This window comes from Triturus cristatus, chromosome 9 (assembly GCF_964204655.1).
Source record: "Triturus cristatus chromosome 9, aTriCri1.1, whole genome shotgun sequence".
NCBI classification, from domain to species: Eukaryota; Metazoa; Chordata; class Amphibia; order Caudata; family Salamandridae; genus Triturus; species Triturus cristatus.
In genome coordinates, this window is record NC_140592.1 from 353,618,064 (window position 1) to 353,643,860 (window position 25,797).

Genomic DNA, 25,797 nt, shown 5'->3' on the forward strand with positions numbered 1-25,797 from the left:
CTTTTTTGGGGTACCCTTCAGAAAACCCAAGAGCACTTGAGCACAATGAGCATTTCTTTGCATCCTATGTTTTTTTCTTCACATGACTCCTCTTCAGTTAAAACCACAGCTACCGTCTTTACTGCTGCTTTGTGTTTGATGTCGCTGAATAAAAAAGGAGTATAAGGCACTGGTTGATTTCCTGGCACTGAACCTGATACCGTTAATCATGCTATGTCTGTCACCATGCTCTTAGAAGTTATGATCCATTCTAACCTCAGAATTATGGGCCCATTGATGCCTGCCTAAACTCTGTGATCTGTTTTGCTGTGAAAGGGTCAAGGAAACTATTGAATGAGCAACAGGCAATGAACATCCAATAAGACTTTCACCTCCCCACCTTAATGGTCTTCAGATGCATACTAGGAGGGAGGCCAAAGGACTCCCCCTCATGTTCCGGTGGTCATATGACATAATATCGAGAACATAAATATTGTGATCCCCAAGTATTGCAAAACAATTATCAGAAAGCACATAATCATGTTTGCATACTTTGGGCCAGATTATGAGTTTGGGGGTCCATTGGCTGCCAAACGGTCCCATGGAGGTTCTTACTGCATGAAACAGCTGGGCCCCCCTTGCTCCATGCATGTTGGTGCATGTAGGGAGGCACATGTTGTGCCCCCTGTGTGCATGCGCCCCAAGTTGCAACACAGCATGAACTTCACAGTCCATGCCGTGCTGGAATGCGCTGCGGCAGTACCGCGGCAGTGCAGCATTAAGGCTCACATTTGAGCCTTTTCACTGCACCGCCGTGGGACCACCACAACGCCTGCCAGCCAGACCACAAAAATACTAGGTAATCTGATAGGCAGGTGGTGGACCTGTTTGGTGGTGTGGGAGTGATGCAGTGGCGTGGCGGCCTGCTCCCAGACCGCCAAACTTGTAATCGGGCACTTTGTGTGTAACTACAAAAATATTGAGACGAAAAAATTGTGGCACAGAATATTGTCAAAAACAAGCAAGAATTTCAATTGTACTATATATAGGTTTATATTCCATTTAGATATTAATGTATAAAATAATATAACATAAAATAAATAATATATTTACAAAAATAGTATACAATACAATTAATAAATATATGCTTTAAAAAAGTAAACATTTTCAACAACAAAAGTATTTTACATTCAAATTATTGATAATAATAAGAATAATATAGTCATAAAAATATACATAACAAAATATATGAGCTTATTTAAAAAATCTAAAAAATAAATGCAGAAAAAAATACAAAACATATAAAACTAAAATGCTAATATTGTAATTTTATGAATAATTAACAAACAAAAAATTAAATAAATATTTCCACTCCTAACTAAGCAATAATAGGAAGGAAAAGTAATGGGCTTTGCAGAACTCAGACTTCCTATTCCCACCCTGATTTTAACAGTAAAAAAAGTGTAGTACTTTGGAGGAGTCAGATTTACCATTCTCACTTCAAGGTCAGCAAAAGTAGGGACGGTGTTGGACTTTGTAGGGGTCAAATTTACCATTCCCACTCCATTTCTGAGCAAATGTAGGGAAAGTGTTGGATTTTGGAAGGGTTGGATATTCTAATCCCATGCCAACATAAGCAAAATGTGGGTAAGCGTTGTACTTTAGATGAATACGGTTTTAATATACTCTTTCCAATCTGAGAAGCAGAAGGGAAAGAGTTGGACTTTAGATGGGTCAGATTTAGTTTTCCATCTCCTTAATTAATTATATATATACATGTATAGACCAAAAACGATAACATTTTAAAATATCTTTAAAATAAATTAAAACATATTCATAAAATATAAAGCAAATATAAGAAAAAATAATAAATACAACTTTTATATTACATATACAAATATTTTCATTTAAACACTTTCCACCCTACTAATCAAAATAACAAATACCGACAAACAATTAAAATTTAATAGCAAAATGTATATAAAACAGAAAAATTGTTAATATCACAATTAAAAATAAATAAAACTGTTACACCTAATAAATATTGAATTAACACAATTAAAAAACAAATGCATTGCTCAACAAATGAACAATTAATTAAAAATGAACAAATACATGAACAGCTAATCATTCATTTATATGTTATCAATTAAATGAATAAATTAATTAACAAAATTAATTTGCACTAAAAATAATACTTTATGTATTAAAACAATGCCATCCTAATCTGCTACAAACCCAAAAACCCACTACTTAACTAATAATTCCTAATTAAATGTAAAAACAATTACATTTTCATAAAACAATACAATTAAACAAAATACGAATAACTTAATACACTACAATAAAGTTTGTCCCAAAAAAAAGATATTATATATACAATTATATAAAAAACAATATTACATACTACTTTAAGAAAAAATATTACATTCCTAAAAATAAATATTCTTATCTTTGATATTAATATCCACGGTATTCTTGGTATAATGATATTTTGACCACTATTTCTATGACCCATGATATTTTTGATTCAATATTTTGTCAGAGCTATCTCTGGGAAGACCACTCCACCTCATTTGAAATATGTGTCTGCTTTTAAAAGGATATATCTATACTTTTTAACAACAACTGTAATTGCTTTCTGATTGTATCTCTAAAACATATCATTTTTTCAGTGCACCTCAATTCACACATGTTGAAGATTAAACATTGTTGTTTTCAAGTGTGGACTTTTTGACCCCAGTGCAGTTTTTATAATATCATGTCAGAAACCCTCACTCTTTTATAAACATTGGCCCACATGCCCCTGTACCTGCTCCTGCATAAGCTCTTTCAGCTGGGTGATCTTCTCTGCATCTCCAGGATGGTTGGTGATGTAATCTTTATCAAAGAAGGCCTGAAATAATAAGATTACATATGTTAGAAGACTATTCCATATAAATTCAGCATTCAGCACTTCTTTTTTTCCTTCAGCATATTTCTTTAGCTGTATTACATGGTGGGTGTTAGCTACTGCAGAGCACTTGGTAGGGTAGGCAGACCAGTAGGAGTTTTAAGTGCAGATCAGTAACTTTGTACTGCTGACAATTAATTTACATTTTAGAATTACTTCATTAGCAACCAGTGGACCTATGCAAGAGGGAGACTCCAATGACACATGGGTGATCTATTCCAACTCTCCGAAAGCACTTTCTCACAGATTAAAACCCCTTCCTGTGATTTTATTTGGTATTAAATAGGATTTTTGTAAACTTAAATTCCCTATTTCAATAAAGAAAACAGTGTATCTTATCACAAACGCTCCATAAACCACTCTTGCTAAACAAAACACTGCTAATTCTTCTGACAGATCTGTCCGAGCCACCTTCTTTCTTTCACTCTGCCATTACTTCAGGAACTAAAATTGTTCTCAAGAGATTTTCAGCCCTCTCTAGATCCTACAACAGACATTTGCAAGTTTGATTTGACTTCACATAAAGGTGAAATACGAGTGAAGAGCAATAATATCATACTGTCTTCCTCATGTGATTCAAGGGTTTCACATAACACTATTTTGGGTTCACTTTGTTGAACCGGTATGTCCTGAATAAACTTCATTATGTTTTTTGGAGTGATGTTTTAGTTACTATATCCTAACCAGAGATATAACCAGGTTGAGCCAACAGAACCAAGCAGCTGTAACCTTAGCTGATGCATGGCAGCTTTATTGGCTCCAGTATATATCTTGTTCAGTTAGAGGGCATACCCCCACCACACTAGTAGAAAGTGGCACACTGTATGTAAGCTTTTCTATTGTTGCACGTGTGCCCTGTCCCCCGTACAACAGCAACAAAGCAGCTCTTCCTGCCAATGGCAGCGGTGCCATGGAGTAAAGTTGATCCCTGACTCTTTCCCACCAGACACATTTCAATTGTCTCCTCTGACTCCACTATCTTCCTCCTTGACTCTATGCATTTCCCTGTGACTCCCTTCTTACCACCTACCCACCCAGAGCACAAAAGATAGTCCCTCATATTCACCCACAAAGATGGGTCACATTTTCAGGACTTAAACATTCCCCATGTCCTTATTGTGCTAGGAGTTTTCTCCCGACCTTTCAGGGCTATTTACTGTTTTATGTGTGGAAGCCATACACAGATGTTAGCCCACTGGAATTGATGGTGGGGAGGCACCCTAAACTGGGCAGCAAAATCGACACATTTTGTGCATGGGTCAAACATGTTTTCCCCATAGAAGAGCTTGCGAAAGTTTGAATGGTAGAACAATTCTTCCCTTTGCTCTCATATTAGGGCAGAAGAATGCAGAGAAGGGTAGGCAGAACTTGCTTCTTTTTGCAGCAGTCCTATTCCTGTCTTATTCTACATCTGGCTTTCTTTTTCAAAAAGCACATTAAACCTCCCTTTCTATTCTGCATCAGTGTAGAAGAATGCAACAACTCTGGGCCCGATTCTGATGCGGTTAGGAAATCTTCCCGATTGAATCGGTTTGGAAATGGTTTCTGACCAACTCGGATCGGCTGAGTGCGACCAACAGAGTGTGATGCATCCGGATGCTTCCAGATACGATTTGGTTGGACTCCCATTGACTTCTATGGGAGCCTATGTTCCTAACAGCATCGTAATCTGGCTCTCGGTCGGGAAGACACGTTCCCGATACGATTCGGAAAGAGCAAATGCTCTTAGGAGGCCTTCCTAACCGCATCGTAATCAGGCCCTAGGTGGGAATGCTTTTCTAACCGCATCAGAATCCGGGCCCTAAGTATTTAGCATCTAAATCCTTCTTCCTGTATATGGTCTTACACATAGGCAATGAAAATCATCCAAGGGTCAGCTGCCAATCTTCTAAGGAGAAAAACAAATTTATGAGCTTCATGCTTCTTCATCTTGGGATCTTTCTCAGAATGAGACAAAAACTCATATTGATTTGAGAAATTGGGTTAATAATTACCCATGGACTACATCGTCTTCAGAGGTGATTTTTCTTTAGTAAGTGCATCCAATGTAAAATACCCCTTTAATATTAATGCTTCAAAATAAGTTTCTATAATAAATCTGGTGGCTGCAAGAAATGATGGAAAAAATGCTTAAAATCTATTACAGCCATTGATTATAACTCTTGGTCACATTCTATTCCTTTATTCTTAGATTCAAAATTCCCACACAGACAGGGACCAACTCTACATAAATCATTCTTGATGTTGGCAAAAAGGGACAGATAATTATGCCACAGCCTCTCTGAATGAGGACACAAACAACCCTAAACCTTTTGAGGCCATCTTAGGCCTTATGCGTAAGGTGATGAATGAGTCTTATGGTGCAGCGAGCTGAGGACCCATCTATGAGCATACCTGTTACACACGTGCGGCATCTCAATAAAAATAGAATAAAGTGAAGGATGAAATTATTGACTTCAGGTCTGATTACGAGTTTGGTGATCCAAAACCAGTGGTGGAGGTACGGTGGCAGTTGGACACTGCAGCACCAGTAGTTCGACCGCTGTATTACTAGTAGGTTGGTCGAAGCGTGTTAGGACCGCAGCAACTGTCAGGGATCCGCGATCCCTGGTGGTGGTGGGGCGGCATGAGGCCTCAATATGCTCGATGAGGCCACTGCAGCCCCCAAGCATATTAAATGTTTCCTTACTGCCAGAGTGAGGAAACTAAGCGAGCCCTACTGGACCCTCTGGTGCCTCAGGTCAAGGGAATCCATGCAGGGGGCACATCGTGTGCCCCCATCTGCATGTGTGCCCAGTTTCTGCATGGCATGGACCTAACAGTCCTTAAGGTACAGGAACTTGCTTTGGCGTTCCCATTGCAATGCCTTTTTTTAAAGGCACCGCAGTGGGAACCTCAACATCAAAGGACCACCCACCAGACAACGAAAAAACTCATAATTTGTCGTGCGGCCAGCGGCCAAATTTGGCAGTACGGGATCAGGGAGGTGGCATGCTGCCCGCACCCGCTCCTGCACCCACACCGCCAAACTAGTAATCATGCCTTAATCTTAATTACTGGTAATTACACTGAGTTGCATTCTGGACCATGAGGTTTTTTGCTTACTTTGCCAATACAGATAGTGATTAAGAATTTGCATATCAGCCTTGGTCCTGTTACAGTAGGAACATTCTAGTGTACATGTCTTGGTCGTGAGAAGTATCCCTTACCACATGTTTCCTATGAACTATTAGCAACCTAATTAAATAATTAGCTATTTAAATTAGATGTACATTGTTAACTAATTAGACACAATTATCGAATTGTGAATCATGGAGATATGTTTTTTTAACTACATTGCAAAGTATTTAGGGGCTCATTAGGATGTTGGTCGGACAACATCCTTGGTTTACACCTGTGGTGTCCCCTTGTAAATCCCTGCAGGGATTTGCAGGTGATTTCATTTCTCCATGGGAGCTTGTGCTGCAGCACAAGCTTCCATTGGGAAATGGGAGTTTGCGACCGCACCACATGCAGTCACATTGTAATCGGCTGTTCGGAACTGCTGACCTATGGTCGGTCGGTTTCCACACAAAAACAGTATTGACATTGTAATTAGCACCGTAGTGATGGGTCTGGAAATCCCCCAAGAAACTCCTCAGTAGAAACTGAGCATTGAAGACTCCCTGTGCACACATGCTTTCAGTATGTTTCTGGAGAGCACGTATTTTTGAGGAGCACCCTCACCTCTTGGTAGCGTGCGATCCCTCCATTCACTGCGGCGTCGATCACTCCATTCAGACACATACTCAACAAATTGATATTGCTGTGATGCTGCTTGTGCTGATATTGGCTGATGAGTGTTCGGAGCTCCTGGTTCTTGTTCTCAACCACCTGGATAGCATTCTCCAGAGGGCTCACCTCAACCTGCAAGGCATTTCGATAATATGTTAAGTAAGACACTTTGGGTGAAGACCCTTCTCTGTAGATCAATATTATGATGTGGACAGATGTCCAGACAAAAAGGTTCAGAAGAGAGAGTACATTAGATAATCACTTAATTAAGCATTCTATTATTTATTATTTCAGCAAAAGGGCATAAAATCAGCACAAATGATAAAGGATTTAACAGCAAGCATTTAGCATTTTTCAAACAGAATATGCTAAACTTACATGAAAGGTAAAATCACAAGCAGATATAACATTTAAAACACATTACTATTAATATGGTGCAATACAGATCCAATAGAGAATAATACCTAAAAGTAAATCATCGGTAAATCAGTATTGTAGCATAAGCCATGGCTTTCTTGTAATTAAAAATACTGTAGGCCCAGAGCAGGTAGAATCGTTTTGTATGTAAACAATTTGCTTTTGAGGGAAAAGCATGCAATATGTGACAATTTCAATCCTATCAAATGTACCATTCTTGTTTTCCTTTGGGTGCCACTTTACAGTGTATATTTGCCCAGGTAGCAACACACGTCTAAACTTTATTTACCACGTGTGGTAGAGTTTAGGCCATATCTCTTCAAGATAAGAACGAAAGTCACAATGGATCTTGTTTTCAAGATATCCAAACAGTAAAGAGCCATTCCTAGAACTGTACAGAATTACGAAGCTTGATTACGATGCTGGTCAGACCGCATGCCGCGGCCGCGGCCGTGTCAGAAGCGGTCGGTCCGACCGCCCGATTACGATGCATCCAGACGACTCTGACAGCCTTCCTCCAACCACCAAATTGGCAGTTGAAAAGGAACAACAGCTATGTGGCAGTCAAGGTATATCCGACCGCCGTCCGGATATGATGTGGGCTTTCTGACAACCTGACTGTGGCGGTCAGACTTCCTTCCACGAGTCATCGGAAATGAAGGAAAAGGGTTGAATACTCAGCCAATTCCCCTTCTCCCCGGCAGACTCGGGCTCCAGGTCCCCCCTACACCTCAACAGCTGCACCCTAAAGTGGATGGTCCTGTGGGCGGCAGAATCCAGGTAAGTCATTATGTGGCATGTATCCCCAATGACTGGACTGTGCACATATCGCCACACTCCAGCAATGGGGTACCTGGTGCACAAGGCGTCACCACATGTGTCATGGATGTGTGTATAACTGCACATGTTTCCTGTGTATTTGTACCCACTTGCAGTGACATGTCCGAAGAGCGGGGCACCGCTGACAATGAGACCTCCACAGTAGCAGCAGCTGCATCGTATTATGGCAGGAGGATCTTTCCTGGCCTCGGCGGTCAGAATGGGCCCGTGGCAGTCGGACAGGGGGTTTGACCGGCATCGTAATCAGGCCCTACATCTTTTTTATATTGTCAGTGTCTTTCCTTGATCAGTTTGGGTGTTAATTTATTTACCAATTTTTGATTAGCACATAACTCATTGCATTCAACCCATTTTAATGTGTTCTCCACAAGACCTAGCCAAAGATCTCATGAACACATTTGTGTAGGGAATTTTATGAAGCCTAGCCCAAGATAAGACAAGATATAACAACATGATGGTGGATATATAATTTAGGCCAATTCAAACCATAGTGAGATAATGGTGTATCTGAGCTCACTTGTACAGGGCCTCTTAAAAAGTGGCGTTTCATTTTTTTGTATCAGGCATGTTATTAAAACCCCAAATATCTGCTCCACAAGAGTCCACAAAAGTCATTACACCTGCTTTCACTCCATAAACTTGGATAATTGTGCTTATCATTTTGCAACTGATTTGACCCTTGCAGTGAAAGCTGGCATCCATGTTCTATCTTAATATGCATGTTTCTTTCTCTATCTGATGGATGATAGATGACAACTTAAGGCCTGATTCACAAAGGCAAACTAGCAGGTTTGTGTAAGTTTACTCTTTTTCGGTATTCACAAAACTGCAATTTGATAGTAACTTTAAGACTGAAAAGTCCACAGTCAGGGTGGAGAACTCCTCGCATAAAATAATAGGATAGGCCTAAATTATCACAGACTATAAGTAACAATGAAAATTGGAGTCTTGCAGCACCAGGCTCTGCTGGACAATGATATCACAAATAGTCTGTTGTAATTATATACATGGGTGCAGTATCTTCCTCACTCACTCAACTAGAATACTTCAATACTATGGGCCTTATTATGAGTTTGGAGGTCAATGGACTGCCATCCCGGCAGTAATAGTCCGATGGCGGTGAGTCGTCCGCCATATTACAAGTTGGGAGTGTTGTATGGTCAGAGATTGCCACTGGACCAAAGGCACTGCCAGCACACCACCGACAACCAGGGTTGCATTCGGGAGAAGGTAGCCTCCATTGGGCAGTATAGAGGCACAACACCGCTGTCCATATTACAAGTTGGCTATCCCATGAGCTGACCGAGGTGGTCGGAACTCCGCCTAAAGGTCGGTGGACACATAGGATTTGGGGTGCATACTCACCCCTTTCAAGTTATTTTCCCAGTGGATCCCTTTCTCTAGGTCCCACCTACACAGGAGCATCAACATCCTGACGAATAGGACCCCGTCTGCAATGGAATACAGGTAAGCACGTTGATACCATATACCCATTACCAGAATTGCCCGCATATTGGTTTGACTCCAGCAATGCATAGGTGGTATTATTCAACATATATCATGCAAATGTGTGCATCCGACACATATGTAGCCGGAATGTACACACAGGCATCCATATATATTAAAATACACTGCCCACCACTGCAAGACCTCCGCATCCACACCGCTGGCCCCTCAGCAAACTCATAAAATGGCGTTCAGATGGCCAAAGGTGCAGCGATCTCCTAGCAGTTGCGGACACAGTCCTTTGGTAGTCGGAAGGTTAAACTCGTAATAAGGCCCTATTTGTTCTTATTACCCAAAATCATTTGGTTCTATTCATGCAAGTTACTTAAGATACAATTTGTATCCCATGCATGTTGGACATAGAAAAGAAGATGACAGCCAGAGAGCTGATTGAGGGCTTAAATGATGACCAACAAAGACTTATGTGCATTAGACCCACTGTACAAGTTATAAGGTCCTGATTACGAGTCTGGGGGTCCACGGACATCCAGACTTGCAGGCTGCGGCGGTGGCAGTCTTCAACTGCCAGATTATGACTCAGGGAGTTGGACCGCCCTGGGACCGCAACAATCTCCCTGGCGATTACACAGCGGTCTTGAGGCTGCAATATGCTTGGAGGGTCCGCCGTGATCCACCAAGCATATTACAAGTTTCCTCTCTGACACGGTTTTCATGGTGGTTTCTCCTCCATGAAAACTATGGCAGAGAGAAAACAAAGGGGGCTTTAGATGGCCCCCTGTTGTCTCAGGGTCATGGGGTGCATGCAGGGGGGCTAATAGTGTGCCCCCCTGTGTGCATGCATCCCAGTACCTGCACGGTATGGACTGCAGCAGTCCATGCTGTGCACGTACTGACTATGACGTTCCCATTGCAGTGCCTATTTTATAGGCACCGCCCTGGAAACGCCAAAGAACCGCCCACCATACTAGAGAAAACTTGTAATGTGGTGGGTGGTTTGCACACAGGTTTGGAGGTGTGGCGGCGGGGCAGTCCTGCTGCTGCACCGCCAAACTCGTAATCATGCCCTAAATCTACCGAATTAAAAGGAACCGAGATTACTGCGTTATATCTTTCCTTACCACAGGATAGAATTGTACTCCCTCATAACGCGAGGCTAAGGCTGTGGTGTGCTACTTGGGCAGTTTCAATGGCTCGAAGTGATATGTACTCTGATAAAATAAGCCAGAAAACATATCATGAGTTTGGCGAACACATCAAAGGAGATAGAGATAGGCAATAAGTGTAGATGTATTATGAAATACATGAATCTGTATGCTGCGACTTAGAATGAAGCAGATCTGCTCAAGTCAAATGAAATGGCAAGTATTACATTCACTAACAGGACTTGGGTATTTGTAAGGGCGTGTATTTTAGTGCATGGACAGCACTAGCAACAACTTCATAAATGTGCAGGAGTCTGATATGAACCGAGCTCCTTAATTTACATTGGCTCTAGACCCTGTCATTTCATTCTGCTAAACAGGCTGCTTGTGTATGCAGGGAATGAAAGTGACACAAAGCAATAAGGAACAGTACCATTAGATGAAAAAAAAAACATGTAATTAACACAACTGTTTGAGGGAGTGGCTAGCTTTAGAAAATATTGACAAAGACAACCATTGTGGCATGGATTACAGAATAGCATGAGCACAGACCTTTCGGCATATGCATAAAATGTTTATACCAGCTCTCTGTGGCTCACAAGCATGAGTTGAAAGCTTTGGCTTTCTGAACAGGGGTTGACCTAACACTGAGCATAAGAAATAAGCTGTAGGGGTAGGCTCAGTGAGGATACTAGGTAAACATATTGTAATACGGTGACCTAATGAAAATGAGAGACCTGGATATTTAAAGTTCAGTCTTGATGTTCTGAAATTGTGTTGTGACAGCCTTGAAGCTTGTTGGCTGGAGCTTTTTTGTATATGATGGTGTTGCACCAAAACCAAACCAAAGGAGAACATTTTAAGACAAGAGACTTGGCAGATACTCAAAGTATAAATATTCGATCCCATTCTGTGACCCCAACTAGCCATTGATTCAGGTATTGTAGTTGTGGTACCTCATAATGTACTACTCCTTTGTGACTTACCAGGCAAATACTTGTCAGCCTCGCCGCCACTTAGCAGACACTGATTACGTACTACAAACATCCGTCACTGCCAATTTGCTGGAGAATGAAGCTTGTCCTGCTAGCAGCCATCAAGGCATCCTTCAACTGTTTCAGCCCTCTCCTTTTCTCCTCAGCAGACATTATTCTAAAGACTGTTTTATTTATGAACAACCAATCTCTCAGAGGACATTATTCCAAAACACAGCCCTAATTATGAACGTAACTTACCAGCTCCCTCTTCTGGACTTCAAACCAGCGGGAGATCCCAGGTAGACTGTGCGTCAGCGACAGTGTTGTACGCTCAATCCAGAGACTCTGCAAGGGAAGAACCAAATGGGATTACAAGAAATTGTAGGGTGTATGTTCTTGGGGTGTACGAGTGGGCATGTCTATGGTATATCTGTGTGCATCTGTGATGCCTTATGTGTTTTTCCATGATTGAGATGCTTGTCTGCATTGTACACTTTGCTTAGTCAAGTCATATTTCCACTTCAGGACAGCAGGCAGTAGTAAGTATAGCAGGTTTATTTGGTGGCAACCCAGACACAGAGCTCTCCATCTACGTTACATCCTGCAAGTGTCCCTTTCAAAAGATGCCCACTCTATCATCATTATATTCTTGAGTGACGATTCCATGCTACATTATGTTATTATGCATGCTTGTGCCTGAATAGACCTGTGGACTGTCTATAAGTAGCTCTGTGTGCTGAGTTTTCTTTATTAATGAGCTTGTCCTTGTGTAGCATGCTTATGCATAGCACAATTTAATGTTCCTTCTACATGTCTCAGTATACATTTGTGTAATAAACGTTCTGCATTTACAGAAACCTGAGATTGACGTAAACTCATGGGTGTATGGCCAGGGGGAGTGTGAAGAGGGCAACATTTTACGTCATGGTGAAAAAAGGTATTATCTTTTTATTTGATTACATTCTTCATTCAAACTTTAATATCACACCCTTGTCTCAACATTCATGCTTATGACATACAGATTTGTGCCCATGCCTTTGCAACATACATTTCTGCGGAGACACACGACATGGTCTTTTCGTCAATTTCAGTATCTACAACTCCAAAATACCTTTAGTCAAAAATGAAAATAATAGTTTGAATGTGTATCTAAAAACAGTGACTGTTTCAAGTGAGTTAATTAGAGTATCATCATTGCCCTGATGAAGCACATTGTTCTCCAGAAACACGTGTTGGCAAGTGAAAGGCATGGGAAGAAACAGTGGTGCCGTAAACGCTCATTGTGAGACAGAACGTGTATTATTCACGTTTACATTTAGAATATAATCAAATAAAAGAGATAAAGTATATACAGCAGACTTTGCATTTATTTGTTTTTCTTTTATGGGATACCCAAAGTGACTGATAATACATATGTGAAATTGTGTGTGGTTTGGCAACACCGCACAAGAATAAAGAACATTTTAACTCTTGGTTACAGGTGTTTATATTTAAAAGTCAGTAGCTGCATCCAGCAGAAAAAATGGCTCTCTCTTTGCTACCTGAAATAGAATTTAGGCTTGTCGTTGCCATCAGAAAGTCGCAGTACACACAATGTTGTGAATGTTTACTAGCACAGTGTTTCCCAAAGCCAATCAGTTCATGCTTCTCATATGCAATATCAATTTGTATCCAAAGTTTACACTGAAGTCGTGGTAGGAGGAAGGTCACCCATGAGGCAGTGCCCATTCCATGTTTTTTTTCTGGGAGGAGAATTATTTTGGAGTTTCAGAAAGTGTAATGGAAAAGTGGCTGCACTGGGTTGTTCGGACTTTGGCCTACCTATGAACTATACATGTACCCTCTCATTTGCAGGATACCGAATCCCACTACAGCATAGTACATATGCCCAGCAACAGCTCATCCAGAAGGAGCTCGTTTGTTTTGAAATTTTTGGAAAGCCTGAAGGGGGGTCTGAGGGATCAACTCATGTTCTAAATCAATCTATATTTGGCAAAGAGCATATAGCTAAGCTCTAATGCAAAAAAACAAAAAAACAATTAGACTGTGTGCAAGTGGTTTTGCACACTCACTACCAGGAGCGGCCCATGCAGGTAAGAGAGGTGAAACGGGGTGGGGGGATGGGACTTGACAGATGACGACGAGGGAACATTAAATAAATAATTAATTTTCCCTCATTGTCGTCTGTCGAGTCCCTCCCACCCGGCCCCACTGCCCCACCGCTCTTACCTGCACGGGCAGCTCCTGCTCACTACTTGCAATCCAACTTGAAATTTGGGCTGCTGGTAATGTACAAAATATTTGAAGGAAAATCACCATTCCCTAAGGAGCCACAAAACCTACTACCTCATTAAATATCTACAAAGCAGAATTATCTGCATTTATAGCTCGAATGTTGAAACAATGGTGCAATATTCAAGTCTGAATTAAAAATGTCATCCAGTAAAAGATGTAACAGTTATCAAAGGATGTCGCATTAATTTGTGACTGTTTGGCAATAGTTGTGAACGTAGGGATCGAAGTCTGCGAGGGACAGCAGACTTTTAGCCCTTCATTCGCATTTAGAGAGAGCACATTTTTAAAGTGAGCTGCAGCTCCATAAAGAGGGACAGGATCTTCCCCTCAAACAGTCAGCATTCTACCAATGACTTCAGTGGAGCATTGTTGGTCCCCACAACCACTGTCCGACCACACCAATCTCCTTAGTTAGAATCCGTAAGGTGGAAGCTGTCCACTATCAACAGCTTCCACTTTATGATTGGCTACCACTTGCTTTGACAATTTAGGTTTCTACCAATAGTTTGTGATGTCAATTGTGGTTGCACATCATTGTTGCATTCTGTAGTAACTTAGAAGGACAGGATCTCCCCCCCAAAAAGTTGCATTCTATGAATGACTTCATGGGAGCATGTTAAGGGCCCATGGACCACTGTTTGGCCTCACCGGTCTCCGTAGTTACACGTCATAAAATGAAAGCTGTCAACTATGGACAGCTTCCACTCTATGAATTGGCTAACACTTGCTTTGACAATTTAGGTTTCTATCAATAGTTTGTAATGGCAATTGGGCATGTAAATTATTGATACATTCCTGTAGTAAATCAGAAGGAAGAGAGGATGCCCCTTTCATGCTCCCATCACATTTCAATTACCAAGAGGTTTGTACATTGCCTCTCGGTATTTTATGGTCGCTAATGCTGCGATTTAGCGAATTACAGTCTTAGTGACTGCAAAACAGTTTTTATATTATAGATCACTAGTTTGTAGAATAATATATTTTCTATGTGTCCTATTATACCTTGTGGGTTAACTGCATCATAAATAACATGAACAAGTAGTGGAGTAACATATGTCTATCTTCAGTTACCCTAGGATGATCATCAAATACTCGGTAGCTGCAGACTATAATTGCAGTTTCAGTAGAGTAGTAGGGAGGAAAGATTGGACTTGCTGTTCTAACAGAACCAGTGCTAATAAATGGAACATGGCATCCATTGGAGCGAATGACGGTGATCTGATCGAACAAAAGTGGCAGTGGTCTGATAGGGCAATGTCAACAGCAGGAGTGAATGGATAGGTTAACTGATAGACAGTGAGGTGGTAGATGAATAGTATGAGGAAAGATGACACTTCATGGAAGGGTGATGAACACGTTTATTTAAGGTTACAAGCATGGAAGGTTTCATGTATTGGCTTTTAGAGGAAAAGGGAAGGATGTGTAAATGGTTATTAGCCTTTGTAAATTAGTACAAGGTAAGGTGGGCTGAGTGCATGCGTGCTGAGATATTCATTGATGCATGTCCATTTTGGAGTTTGATGGATTGAGTTAGTCACTAAACTACTACCTGCAATTTGGATATATGGGAAAGTATTATTAGTAGTTTGTGAAAGGTTTCCTTTATGGAAAAAAATGATCCTTTTGGATTTGTAAGTGACAGATATCTAGAGATGGTTTAAATGGGTGGAATAGTGAATTAGCTAATAGAAGGACAGCAGCCGCGGTCCATGCAGGTAACAGAGGTGGAGCGGTGGGGCCATGTAAGGGGAGATTTTGAGGGACGATGCAGAGGGAAAATTAATTATTTATTTAATTTTCCCTTGGCATCTTCCCTCGAAATCCTCCCTTACCCGACCCCACCACCCCACCCCTGTTACCTGCACGGGCCGCGGCTGAAGGACGGTGATTCTGGATGAAATGCTCAGTTGTCTGAGATGTGGGAATTGACGGTTTAACCTCTTCAATGCCCGTGACGAGCTGGTCTCGTCATGGGCTGCGGTTGCGCTGTGCCCATGACGAGACCAGCTCGTCACAAACCCCGCCCGCTAATGAAACGGCCGGCACAGGGCGGGGAAAGGGGCGGGCACTGAAGGGGTTAATGGACGTATGAATGGCAGAATGGCTGCTGGCAGGTGGGACAGTAAGTGGGTGGATGAGTGGATGAAAGTGATTTAATGAGAATATATAAACCATTCAATGTCATACATTCACAGATCAAATGTGAATTTAGTTTTAAAAAAATGCATCATTAAACAAGAAACTGAAAGCAACCCAAAACATAAGTTAAAAAGCATACATAAAAATGACTCTTCTGCGCTATTTTCCAAAAACTGAACACTTTGTCATTTTACCTATAAAATACGCAAATCGATTTAATCACATATCCCATTAATCCATCTAAAGCTGACAGTGGGGGACGGGGGGGGGGGGGGGCAACATAAACAGATGCAATAGGAATCTACATACCTCAACAGTGTAATATAATTATTCTAGAAATTATCATCTGGGTGGCTGTATTCTAATTCTGGGAGGTATTCTTTGGAACATATTATTTCGAGTTGATTTAAGATGTTGTTTTAATGCCGGTATCTGTTTTGTGAGGTTGGAAATATGATGTGGTGGATTAATTGATCTTTACATACGCCTTGCACCGCAGCAATGCTGTACACATGTCGACATCTGACCACCTGCAGAGGTTTGTACTCTCCGGAGGCTGGAGTTTTAATTAAAAGGTTCTAAAATGGTGCAGGAGGGAACATGATGTTATATTTAGTATAGAATGAATTGCTAATCAAATATTGTTGAATTTGTGGGTTATTGTTTCAGTATTTTGTGTACTTAGCTGGTGGTCCACCTCGGACTATCTTTACATTTCGGTGGGTTTCATGGATGCAATTTGTATTACTTTTTTATTGACCAAATGAAATTATTTATCGAAATAATTAATTCTGATGTTTTAGTGTGTATTTTCTACTTCTTGATAATACACAGGCATCCTTGCAACGGGCTTGATCAGGCACCTTCTTCGCTTAAATAAGGCAAGTGGCATTACTTGTCAGGTCGAGGTACTCGCTATTACCTTGAACTCATTCTCTTTGTCTTTTGGACCCTTGTGGAATGGTCTGTCATAGCGAAACCTTCGGATATTGTTTACACGATAGAAGCTCTTGATGCGATCCGGAACTCTGTCCATCTGCAGAACATCGATGCTCTCTGGTATGGGTGTCACAGCATATATCTGCAAATCTGCATAGGGTTGTTAAGAAAAGTGGACCAGAACAGAATACAGAAAGCCTGGAGATAAACTAGGGTGTGACTGCCTATGTTGTCTAGCTTTCTCAGATGCCTGTTCCATTTCCCTATTTCTTTTTCCTTCAATTGGATCCTAGACACAGCTTAATTTCTGCTCCATCTGCTGTTTCAACAATAGTATCACACAGTACTGCTCAAGTAATTTGCACTTTTAATATAGAACGTAGACCCCCCCAACAACTTTTATTTTCCCAGTGTAATTGTGCAGTAGAGGGCAGTAGCAGCCGGCATGGATCGCGGGTGGCGGGGGGGTTTGAGTGCGCAGTAAAAAAAAACCTTATCTTGCCGCCGGGTCCTGCGTCTCTGCTCCTGTTCTCCTCGTCTTGGAACCGGAAGTACAACCCGGCTCCCATGACCAATCACAACTCTGCAATGCAGCATTGTGACTGGTCTGAGCGCAGTGACACGGCGCTCAGCCTGGGGGTGGAGTGGTGGGCAGGTTCTCCATGCAGCCTGTAATGCAGCCTCCATGGAGATCAGGGAAAGTGCGCATGACTGATTTGGGCTGCCCAATAGGGCCAACGAAACAGTCATTGTGCACTTAAGAGTGGGAAAACCTCTCCTCCCCTGCCTGCTCCGAGAGCAGAGCAGTCCTGCCCACCCCACCCCACCTACAAATCAGCCCGAAGCACAAAATGATAATAACTTCAAAGTTATTAGCATTTTATATTACATTACTTAAAAGCAGTTGGGTGAGGAGCCGCCACTGGTAGAGGGACAGCAAACAGAAGTCCATAGCTCTATTTCTCCACTGTGACAAAAACAGAGGTCTGACTATATATCACTTGCTCTTTCAGTACCAGGAAATACAAATGTATTGGCTGCTATTTTATGACAGATTAATGTCACCTTTCTGTAGATCTGTGAACTGTTAAAGTGCCATATATTACTACATACTTAAGAACCTAAACACACCTTTGCCAAAGTACCACCTTGTTTCTAGGAACCCACGTTCCACGTGCATTTCTACCAGTGCAACTCCTCTTATACAAGTATTGGTAGACCACACCCACACCAACAGGTGCTATCCATGGTTCAATATCACCAAAGGTGCGAGGACTCAATGAATGGATCATAACATACCAAAACTCTTAATGAAACCAATGTTTTCTGGTTAAGGAAAACCCGTCCACATTTTGTGGCATGCTTAATCATCGGTAACCTTACCCGTCCTCGTAACATGGTATTATAAAGGATATCGGGGAGGATTCAACCTCTTCTTGAGAAAACTCTTTATAAGAAGTTATTAGACATCTACGGGATCCAGTTTGCCGTAAAACTACCTCAAAGTAAAACCAATAGTGTTTCTATTTATTAAAGGCACCTTGGGTAGGATTAACATAAACAACCTTAGATGTATCCTGAGTACTATGACAATCTATGTTTCAGCAGCACATATGAATAAATGTATGGAATATGATGGTAGTGCTGGGCCGTAGTAGTGCAACACTCAATGCACCTCTTTATTTGTCAGCACTCAATTACCCTATAACAAAGTTACTCTCACAGCTTCCGTCATTCCTGCTGTTCATAAAAATTAGGGTCATGTACAAAGATATAATATTATGAATGCGTAACATTTGTAAAACGTTTGCACCAGCAACCAGTAATCAATTTTAAAGGTGTAGATACGTTTTACATTGAACTACCAAGCACAATTTAACTAGCTTACAAAAAAATAGTACTCTAGCGCCTATGAGTTATTGTTATGTGCACCTAGTACAACAAAATAAGTGACACTTCTTGGTGATGGTATAAAACACAGTACCCCATTAAGAAATTATAAGAGAAAATTCTCTTCTGGTTTGACTGATTTATACCACTAGATGGAGACAATTCTGACTACTGGTAATGCTGCCACAATGAAGTTATAACTGAAGAGATGGGCCCATTGCTGAGGCCTCAAGTGCCCTAACAGCCTCTTACCATATCCACAAATGTTTAATGTTTATCTGTATTAGTGAACTGTCAACATGCTTACAACTTTACATTGCCTTTCTCCTGTGTAAATGTAATATTTCGCAGTCTTACTACCTCAACAAAACCACCATACCTACTCACATGTCCTCCCTTTTATCAGGGAAATTGTTAGCACATGTGCACCACAGACCAGTCCAGAACGCTCCATATGTGATGCATTGGTTAAGACCACTTCTGCAGTTTTCTTTCACCTTATTGGCGTGCAAAAAATGTTAATACTGAGGGCCTGATTACGAGTTTGGTGGTGCGGGACTGGGTGCCTTTTCATGGCATCCTTCTGTCTTTCCCTGGACCGCTTGGAGTCCAACCACCAGGATTGTTATTCGGCGGTCAGCCCACAGTGCTGTCGTCAGTCAGACTGCACTGACAGCCTCTTGGTGTGCGTGACGACCAGCATCAAAATCAGCCCCCAAATGTGAAGGCATGGATTGACATTATGGATGTACAAACATTACCATACCATGTACATATTCATATATTCACCATATTTCTCTAGTCTTCAAAAAACTACAAAGCAGAACCATAGCCTTCTGGAGAAGTTGTTTGTCAGAAGGACCAAACATCAAGATTCAAAGAAAAATATTTTTTAAAAGGATTGTCCCACCAAGATATTCGCGTGCAGATCAGAAGCAGCACAAATAATTACAGGGACTATAAACCAACCGTCAAGTAACACCCATAAAAATATCTCAAGGAGTGTTACTATAACGTTCCTTCCCCCTGAGGAGTGCTCCGTAGCATGACAAATAGATCAACCTTCTACATGTCAACACTTAGTGGAAAATGACTTTTTTGAGAAAGTCAGATCTTGCCATTGCTAGTATACATCAACAGTCAAGTATAGATAGTACTGCAACATTTTTTTATAAAACTGAAGTCTCCTCCTTTATTGAAGGTAGACTGGTAAAATAAAACAGCTTCGTCGAGAAACTGGTTAACATGAAATGCCCGAACAAAGCCTGGATGTACATGCAACAGTACCTTATGTCTACAGGGTACTATTTATCCAGTGTGTGTTGTAGTGGCCAACCAGGATCAGATGCATGCCTGTTTTCATGATCAATATTGCTTACTCAATTGACTCCCATTTAGATACAGAGTTCTAAGTTTATTTTGAGAGTTAATCTTGAAAATGTGTCATGGATCTAGCTTTTTTGCAGTGCAGGGCATGGGTCTCTGACATATTATCGATCATACAAATGTTGATTTACACATATGTGGGAATTTTAATATCAATTACAATAATTTCAGCTCGCAATATTGTTGACAATATTATCGGCAACATAACTAATAAATCCTTACAAAAACACCCAAAAATACATATTTAACTCAAGACAATTACTTCAAACGAACCAAAAAACGTATAATAAATAAATATAATAAAAAATAAATATATTACATTAACCATAAATTAAACAAACAGCCTATATATATATACACATTTCATATATACATAAAACAAACTATATATTATATCACAAAAATAAAACATACATTTGAATTTACCAAACAAGGACTCAACTGATAAAAAAGATTCAAACTTTACTATATCAACCAAAACAAACTATAAATAACTTAAATCAATAAAATCAAGCAAGCAATTAGGCCAATAATATAAAGGGCACACTAATTAAAACAACTAAATACTCCAAAAATGATCAACACTGCAAGAGGAGGAAACTCTGCCAGATTTTCACAAGAAATAATTAATATAGAAATAAATTATTTCAACAACTGCAATTTCAATTAATACATATATTTAAAATTAAAATAAACTGTTAGTAAAGTAAAATATAAACTTTAACTACTTAATTGTAACACACTCTGTAATGTTTCTCTTTTTACATACACTACTGAAAGTAAAAGAAAACCAACTTCCAAACCAACAAACTGCCCAAAAGTACCAGCTTTGACAAAGCACCAAATATCCATAAAGTAAGTATGCATACATATTAATTGAAAAAGTTTCCTAAAAAACAATCAAAGATAAGCCTAACCCCCAAATCCTTGCGAAACTTGCCACAAAATACCATATTTAACTAATATACCTTTTTTTCTTTTTCAACCGAAAATTCAGCACCTGCTTCACGTTTAAACACGGTCAAAAGAAAAGCTTCAGCCCGTTCAAAACATCTCAACAAAACACACAAGTAATTAAGCAAATAACAAGTCACTGCATTTTTTTAATTATTAATAATAAAGATACAAACGTCAATTTATAATATATTTATACAGTTAAACTATTTACATATACAATGACAGAAGAGGGTAAATATATAACTTCACAGAAAAGGAAACAATTATTAAACCATATGGGCTATACCTACAGCCAAGAAAGTGCATCAACAGAAACCATACACTGGAAATGTACTAAATATTATTTGAATGCATACTATGAGAGAAATCTTACAATATGTAAGAGAGGCAAGCACTAGCTCCCAAGAACATACAGGCATCATCACGAAAAACATATAACCCAAAGTCCTCATTCATGTAACAGGCCAACTGCCCCCATCCTGACTTTAAACGCTTAATTGCATGCACTAAAAAAGCCACCAGTGATACCCCACCTGCCCCTAGAACATACCGAGACATAGATATACCTGATTATTCATAGTAACACATAATGATAAACCTTTCCTTTTACACGACAATTTAAATAATGAAAACAAAATCCTAATTTTCTCTACAGTAAACATCTTAATGAAAGTTACCCAATGCCAAACCTGGATGATAGATGGGACCTTCAAAATGTGTCCCAAATCATGCACACAAATATACACCAGACATGATGAATATGAAAATACGAATGCGCCTTTCATATATGGTTTACTGCCAAACAAAACTGCACCTACTATGAACTCCTAAATAATATTAAACAATATACAAATAACTACTACCACCAAAAAATAATCATATACTTTGAACAAGCTATGTTTCAAACATTTCTAAAAATATACCCCCACACAGCGATACAAGGCTGTTACTATCAATTTAATCAAAGTACTTGGAGATTCCTCCAAAAATCTACACTTAGGGCCTGATTATTAGTACAGCAGTTCCAAGACCACAGTGCCCGTGGTGGCGGTCCGATCGCCCAATTACAAAATTCTGTGGTCGGACCACCACCAGCCCAACACAAGACCGCCCCCACCACCAGGATCCTGGATACTGACGGGGTGGGGAAAGCAGTGGTCTGTGGCAGCAGTGCCGATGTAGCCACCACCATGCAGATTACGAGCTGCCTTTAAAGTGAGCTATTCATAGCGCGATGCCCACCATGAACAGGTTTGCAGTAAGGGGCCCCAAACAGGGCACCAGGGTGTTTTTAACCCATGGGGTGTGTGCATGGGGGCACATGTTGTGCCCCCTCTGTTTGCACTGTTGTGCATGCACTGTGTGCCATGCACAAAATGGTACATGGCACACAATGCACCGACGTGCAAGTGGGGCTACCATGGTGGTAGCATATGCTTCAGGCTTTCTATGGGCCAAAGCATGTCGAGACCATTGCACCGCCGACACAACACCGCCGGCTCAGTGTTGTTGCCATATTACAGAAGACAGGATGCCGCCGGCTTGTGTGGTGGCATTCTGACCATCGCAATGGTGGTCCAGCAGTCGGACCGCCGATTTCAAAATCGGTGGAATACTCCACTAACAGTGAATTTGCTTTTCAAAATCAAAAAAGTATAGCACTAGCCTACGTCCATGTCACAGAGGTAGTCAACCACTATAACTTACTAATAGAAATCCCTTTCAACCAACACAATGAAGACAAACTTAGTCCACTAAAGGACTACTTCAAAGATACATAGGTTGGATGACTGCATCATTCAGGATACAGACGCAAAGCTAAGTACCACATACCATGGTGGAAAGTCTATGCCAGCACCTTGGCACAAGAAGCCAAAACAAACAATGCAGTGGAAGGATGGCACAATGCCTTTCAAACCACACTAGTCAGAACTTAGCCTACATTAAAAGTATTACAAATCTTTTGAAAAGGGGATACTCTCTCTTAGGAGCAAAAATATGTTATTCGATCAGTGAAACAAATATATAAAATCACCAAATTAATAAACACTGATATAATCAAATATATATAATAATTATTTAAAAAATATAACAATAATCCACCAACCAACACTAAAAATTTCAATACAAAACATCAAATAAATACAACACATATTCAAAACAATTACACTTAACAATAACATACATATAGCATAAAGAATATATCACATTTCCTACCCATCCAAATAGGTAAAAAATAAAGCAAACAGTTTTGTAGCAGCAGATCTGATTCCATCCCCACAAAAAACCCAATAAGAATCCACAAAAAGGATAAAAATCCAAAACGAACATAGGAACAATCCAATCAAAATCCCTTAAAGTAATCCAAAATCTGTAGGTTCCAACAAAAAGTTTTTTAAAAACTGCTCTGGGAAACCGAAAAAACAGGAAATCTAAGAAAAAAACATTGGTTTATAATAAACCAAAACAGATTTCCTTAAACCAAAAAAAGTAAACTGCAAACTCTCATAGAATCATTTGGGGAACAAAAACCTATAAAACAAACATCAAAAAATCAACAGCATAATAGATCACAGTCCCAAATATAAAAATACACAACACTTATTGCCTGATTAAGTGTTTTTGCGGAGTGGGATGGCCGACAATCTACCTTCGCGCCCCCACAGTGCCGAGACTTGCTGCCGCCCACCTGCCAGATTACAAGTTATTTGTAGTTGTACGGGCAGCGTGGCATTCCCAAGGTGGAGCCTCTTTCAAAAGCTGCAGTGCCTTTGAAAATGGCACCCCAATTAGAATGCCTCACAAGGTTCCTACATGGCATATAATAAAAAGTCCATGCAATGCAGGAAATCTTGTGCATGCACACAGGGGGGCACATGTTATGCCCCCCTGTGTGTATGCACAAGCAGAGGAGGCACAGGGGGCCCTCTAGGGTGCCCTTTGTTTCCTCTCCACCAGGATTGACATGGAGTAGAAAAATCCATGTCACTGCCGTCGGAAAGGAAACTCGTAATATGCTTGGCTGGACAGCGACAGTCCTGCCAAGCAAATTGCGGCCTCTGACTGCCGCGCCACCTCCAGGGACCAGCGGTTTCCTGGCAGCGTTGGCGGACTCAGGGTGGTCTGACTGCCCAACTCGTAATTAGGGCAGTCGGACCGCTGGTGGGGCAGTGGTTGGACTGCCACTGACGTGCCACCATGGGTCTGGCGGCCCTCGGACCACCAGATTCGGTATTTTTCCCTCACTCATCAAAATATGCATAACATCACAAAATGTAGCATTAAAATGTAAATTAATTTTTGATTTTAAACGCAAAACATCAAAACATTTCAAAATGTACAAAACTCGCTAAAGCAACACTATGTAGCTTATTCTGAGTACAGCGGTCTTATGACTGTTCCACTCGCAGTGGCGGTCAGACCACCACCACCACTGGGGGTCCACCCACCGTATTTTGAGTGTGACAGTCGGACCGCCACAGGACCGCCGCCACTGTCACAATCCACGATCCCCTAGAGGTGATACAGTAGAAAGGGGCAGGAATATGATGGTATATTCCGAGTTGCATTTCCACTGCCTATTTCATGACGGTGAGCCTGACATGAAAACGGTGGCGGAGATGCAACTAGGAGAGCTCTAACAGTGTCCCCTGCTGGGCCTAGGGGTGCATGCAGGGGGGCACATGTTGTGGGGACCAGATGGAATTGCCCCTCTGTTCTTGCACAGTCTGGCATGCATGACATAGTGCATGCCACACTGTGCAGTAATGTGCTGCAGGCGCTATCACGCAGCAGTCTGCTTTAAGGCTCTCCTATGAGCCTAACACACCCGTGAGACCACCACAGCACTGCCCACCTGGCCTGGATTCAACTCAGAATCGGGGGGCGGGGGTATCACGAGCTTGTTGGTCCTCCTGCCTGCACAGTGGTGGCAGTTCTGCAGGAGGACTGCCAAACTCATAATAAGACCCTATATAAACATGCATCCTAAATCCTCCCTACCCTCAAAATCCTTTAAAAAGGATGCACCTGTAAGAGGTAACATTTACTATTCCCACTCCAATCTAAACCAACCTGGGGAAAGTGTTGGCCACTAAAGGGGTGACATTTACTATTCCCACTCCAATCTAAGTCAACTAGCAGAAGCTGTTTGGCACTAAACGGGAAACATTTACTATCCCACTCCTATCTAAACCAACTTGGGGAAAGTGGTGGATACTAAATTTTTAACATTTACTATTCCTACTCCAATCTAAACCAACTTGGGGAAAGTGTTGGACACTAAAGAGGTGACATTTACTACTCAAACTCCCATCTATACTAATTTGAGAAAAGCCACAAGACACTAAAAGCGATAAATACAATTCACATTAAATACTTATGTACCTAAGATATTATAAATTAAAAATTTAATTTACTACTAAACATTCTAACATATCAGTAAAATACAACATTTAGTTCAAACACAATATTTACTAAAGTTAAATCTGTATATTATAAAATTGATGTAGCATCTTAAAATTCCTTTTAATATTTCCTATCATTCACAAACTTCTCAAAATCTAATAATATATATTTCAATTAACAAAATCATCAATAGAAATGTTCTAAAAAAAAATATATGAATTTCAATATTTTAAAT

The 25,797-nt window shown here is 40.6% G+C and overlaps 1 protein-coding gene across 3 annotated transcripts in view; it reads right to left on the reverse strand.

The window, feature by feature from the left end:
• Positions 1–25,797, reverse strand: part of DOCK3 (dedicator of cytokinesis 3) — a 1,365,978-nt gene that overhangs the window by 72,545 nt on the left and 1,267,636 nt on the right. For all 3 annotated transcript variants that reach the window (XM_085625129.1, XM_085625128.1, XM_085625127.1), the window contains 4 exons: positions 16,906–17,072; positions 11,808–11,894; positions 6,659–6,838; positions 2,792–2,875 (listed from right to left, as the gene is read on the reverse strand). In XM_085625129.1, coding sequence (XP_085481255.1) covers positions 2,792–2,875; positions 6,659–6,838; positions 11,808–11,894; positions 16,906–17,072 — 518 coding nt within the window. The remainder of the gene's footprint in view (positions 1–2,791; positions 2,876–6,658; positions 6,839–11,807; positions 11,895–16,905; positions 17,073–25,797) is intronic.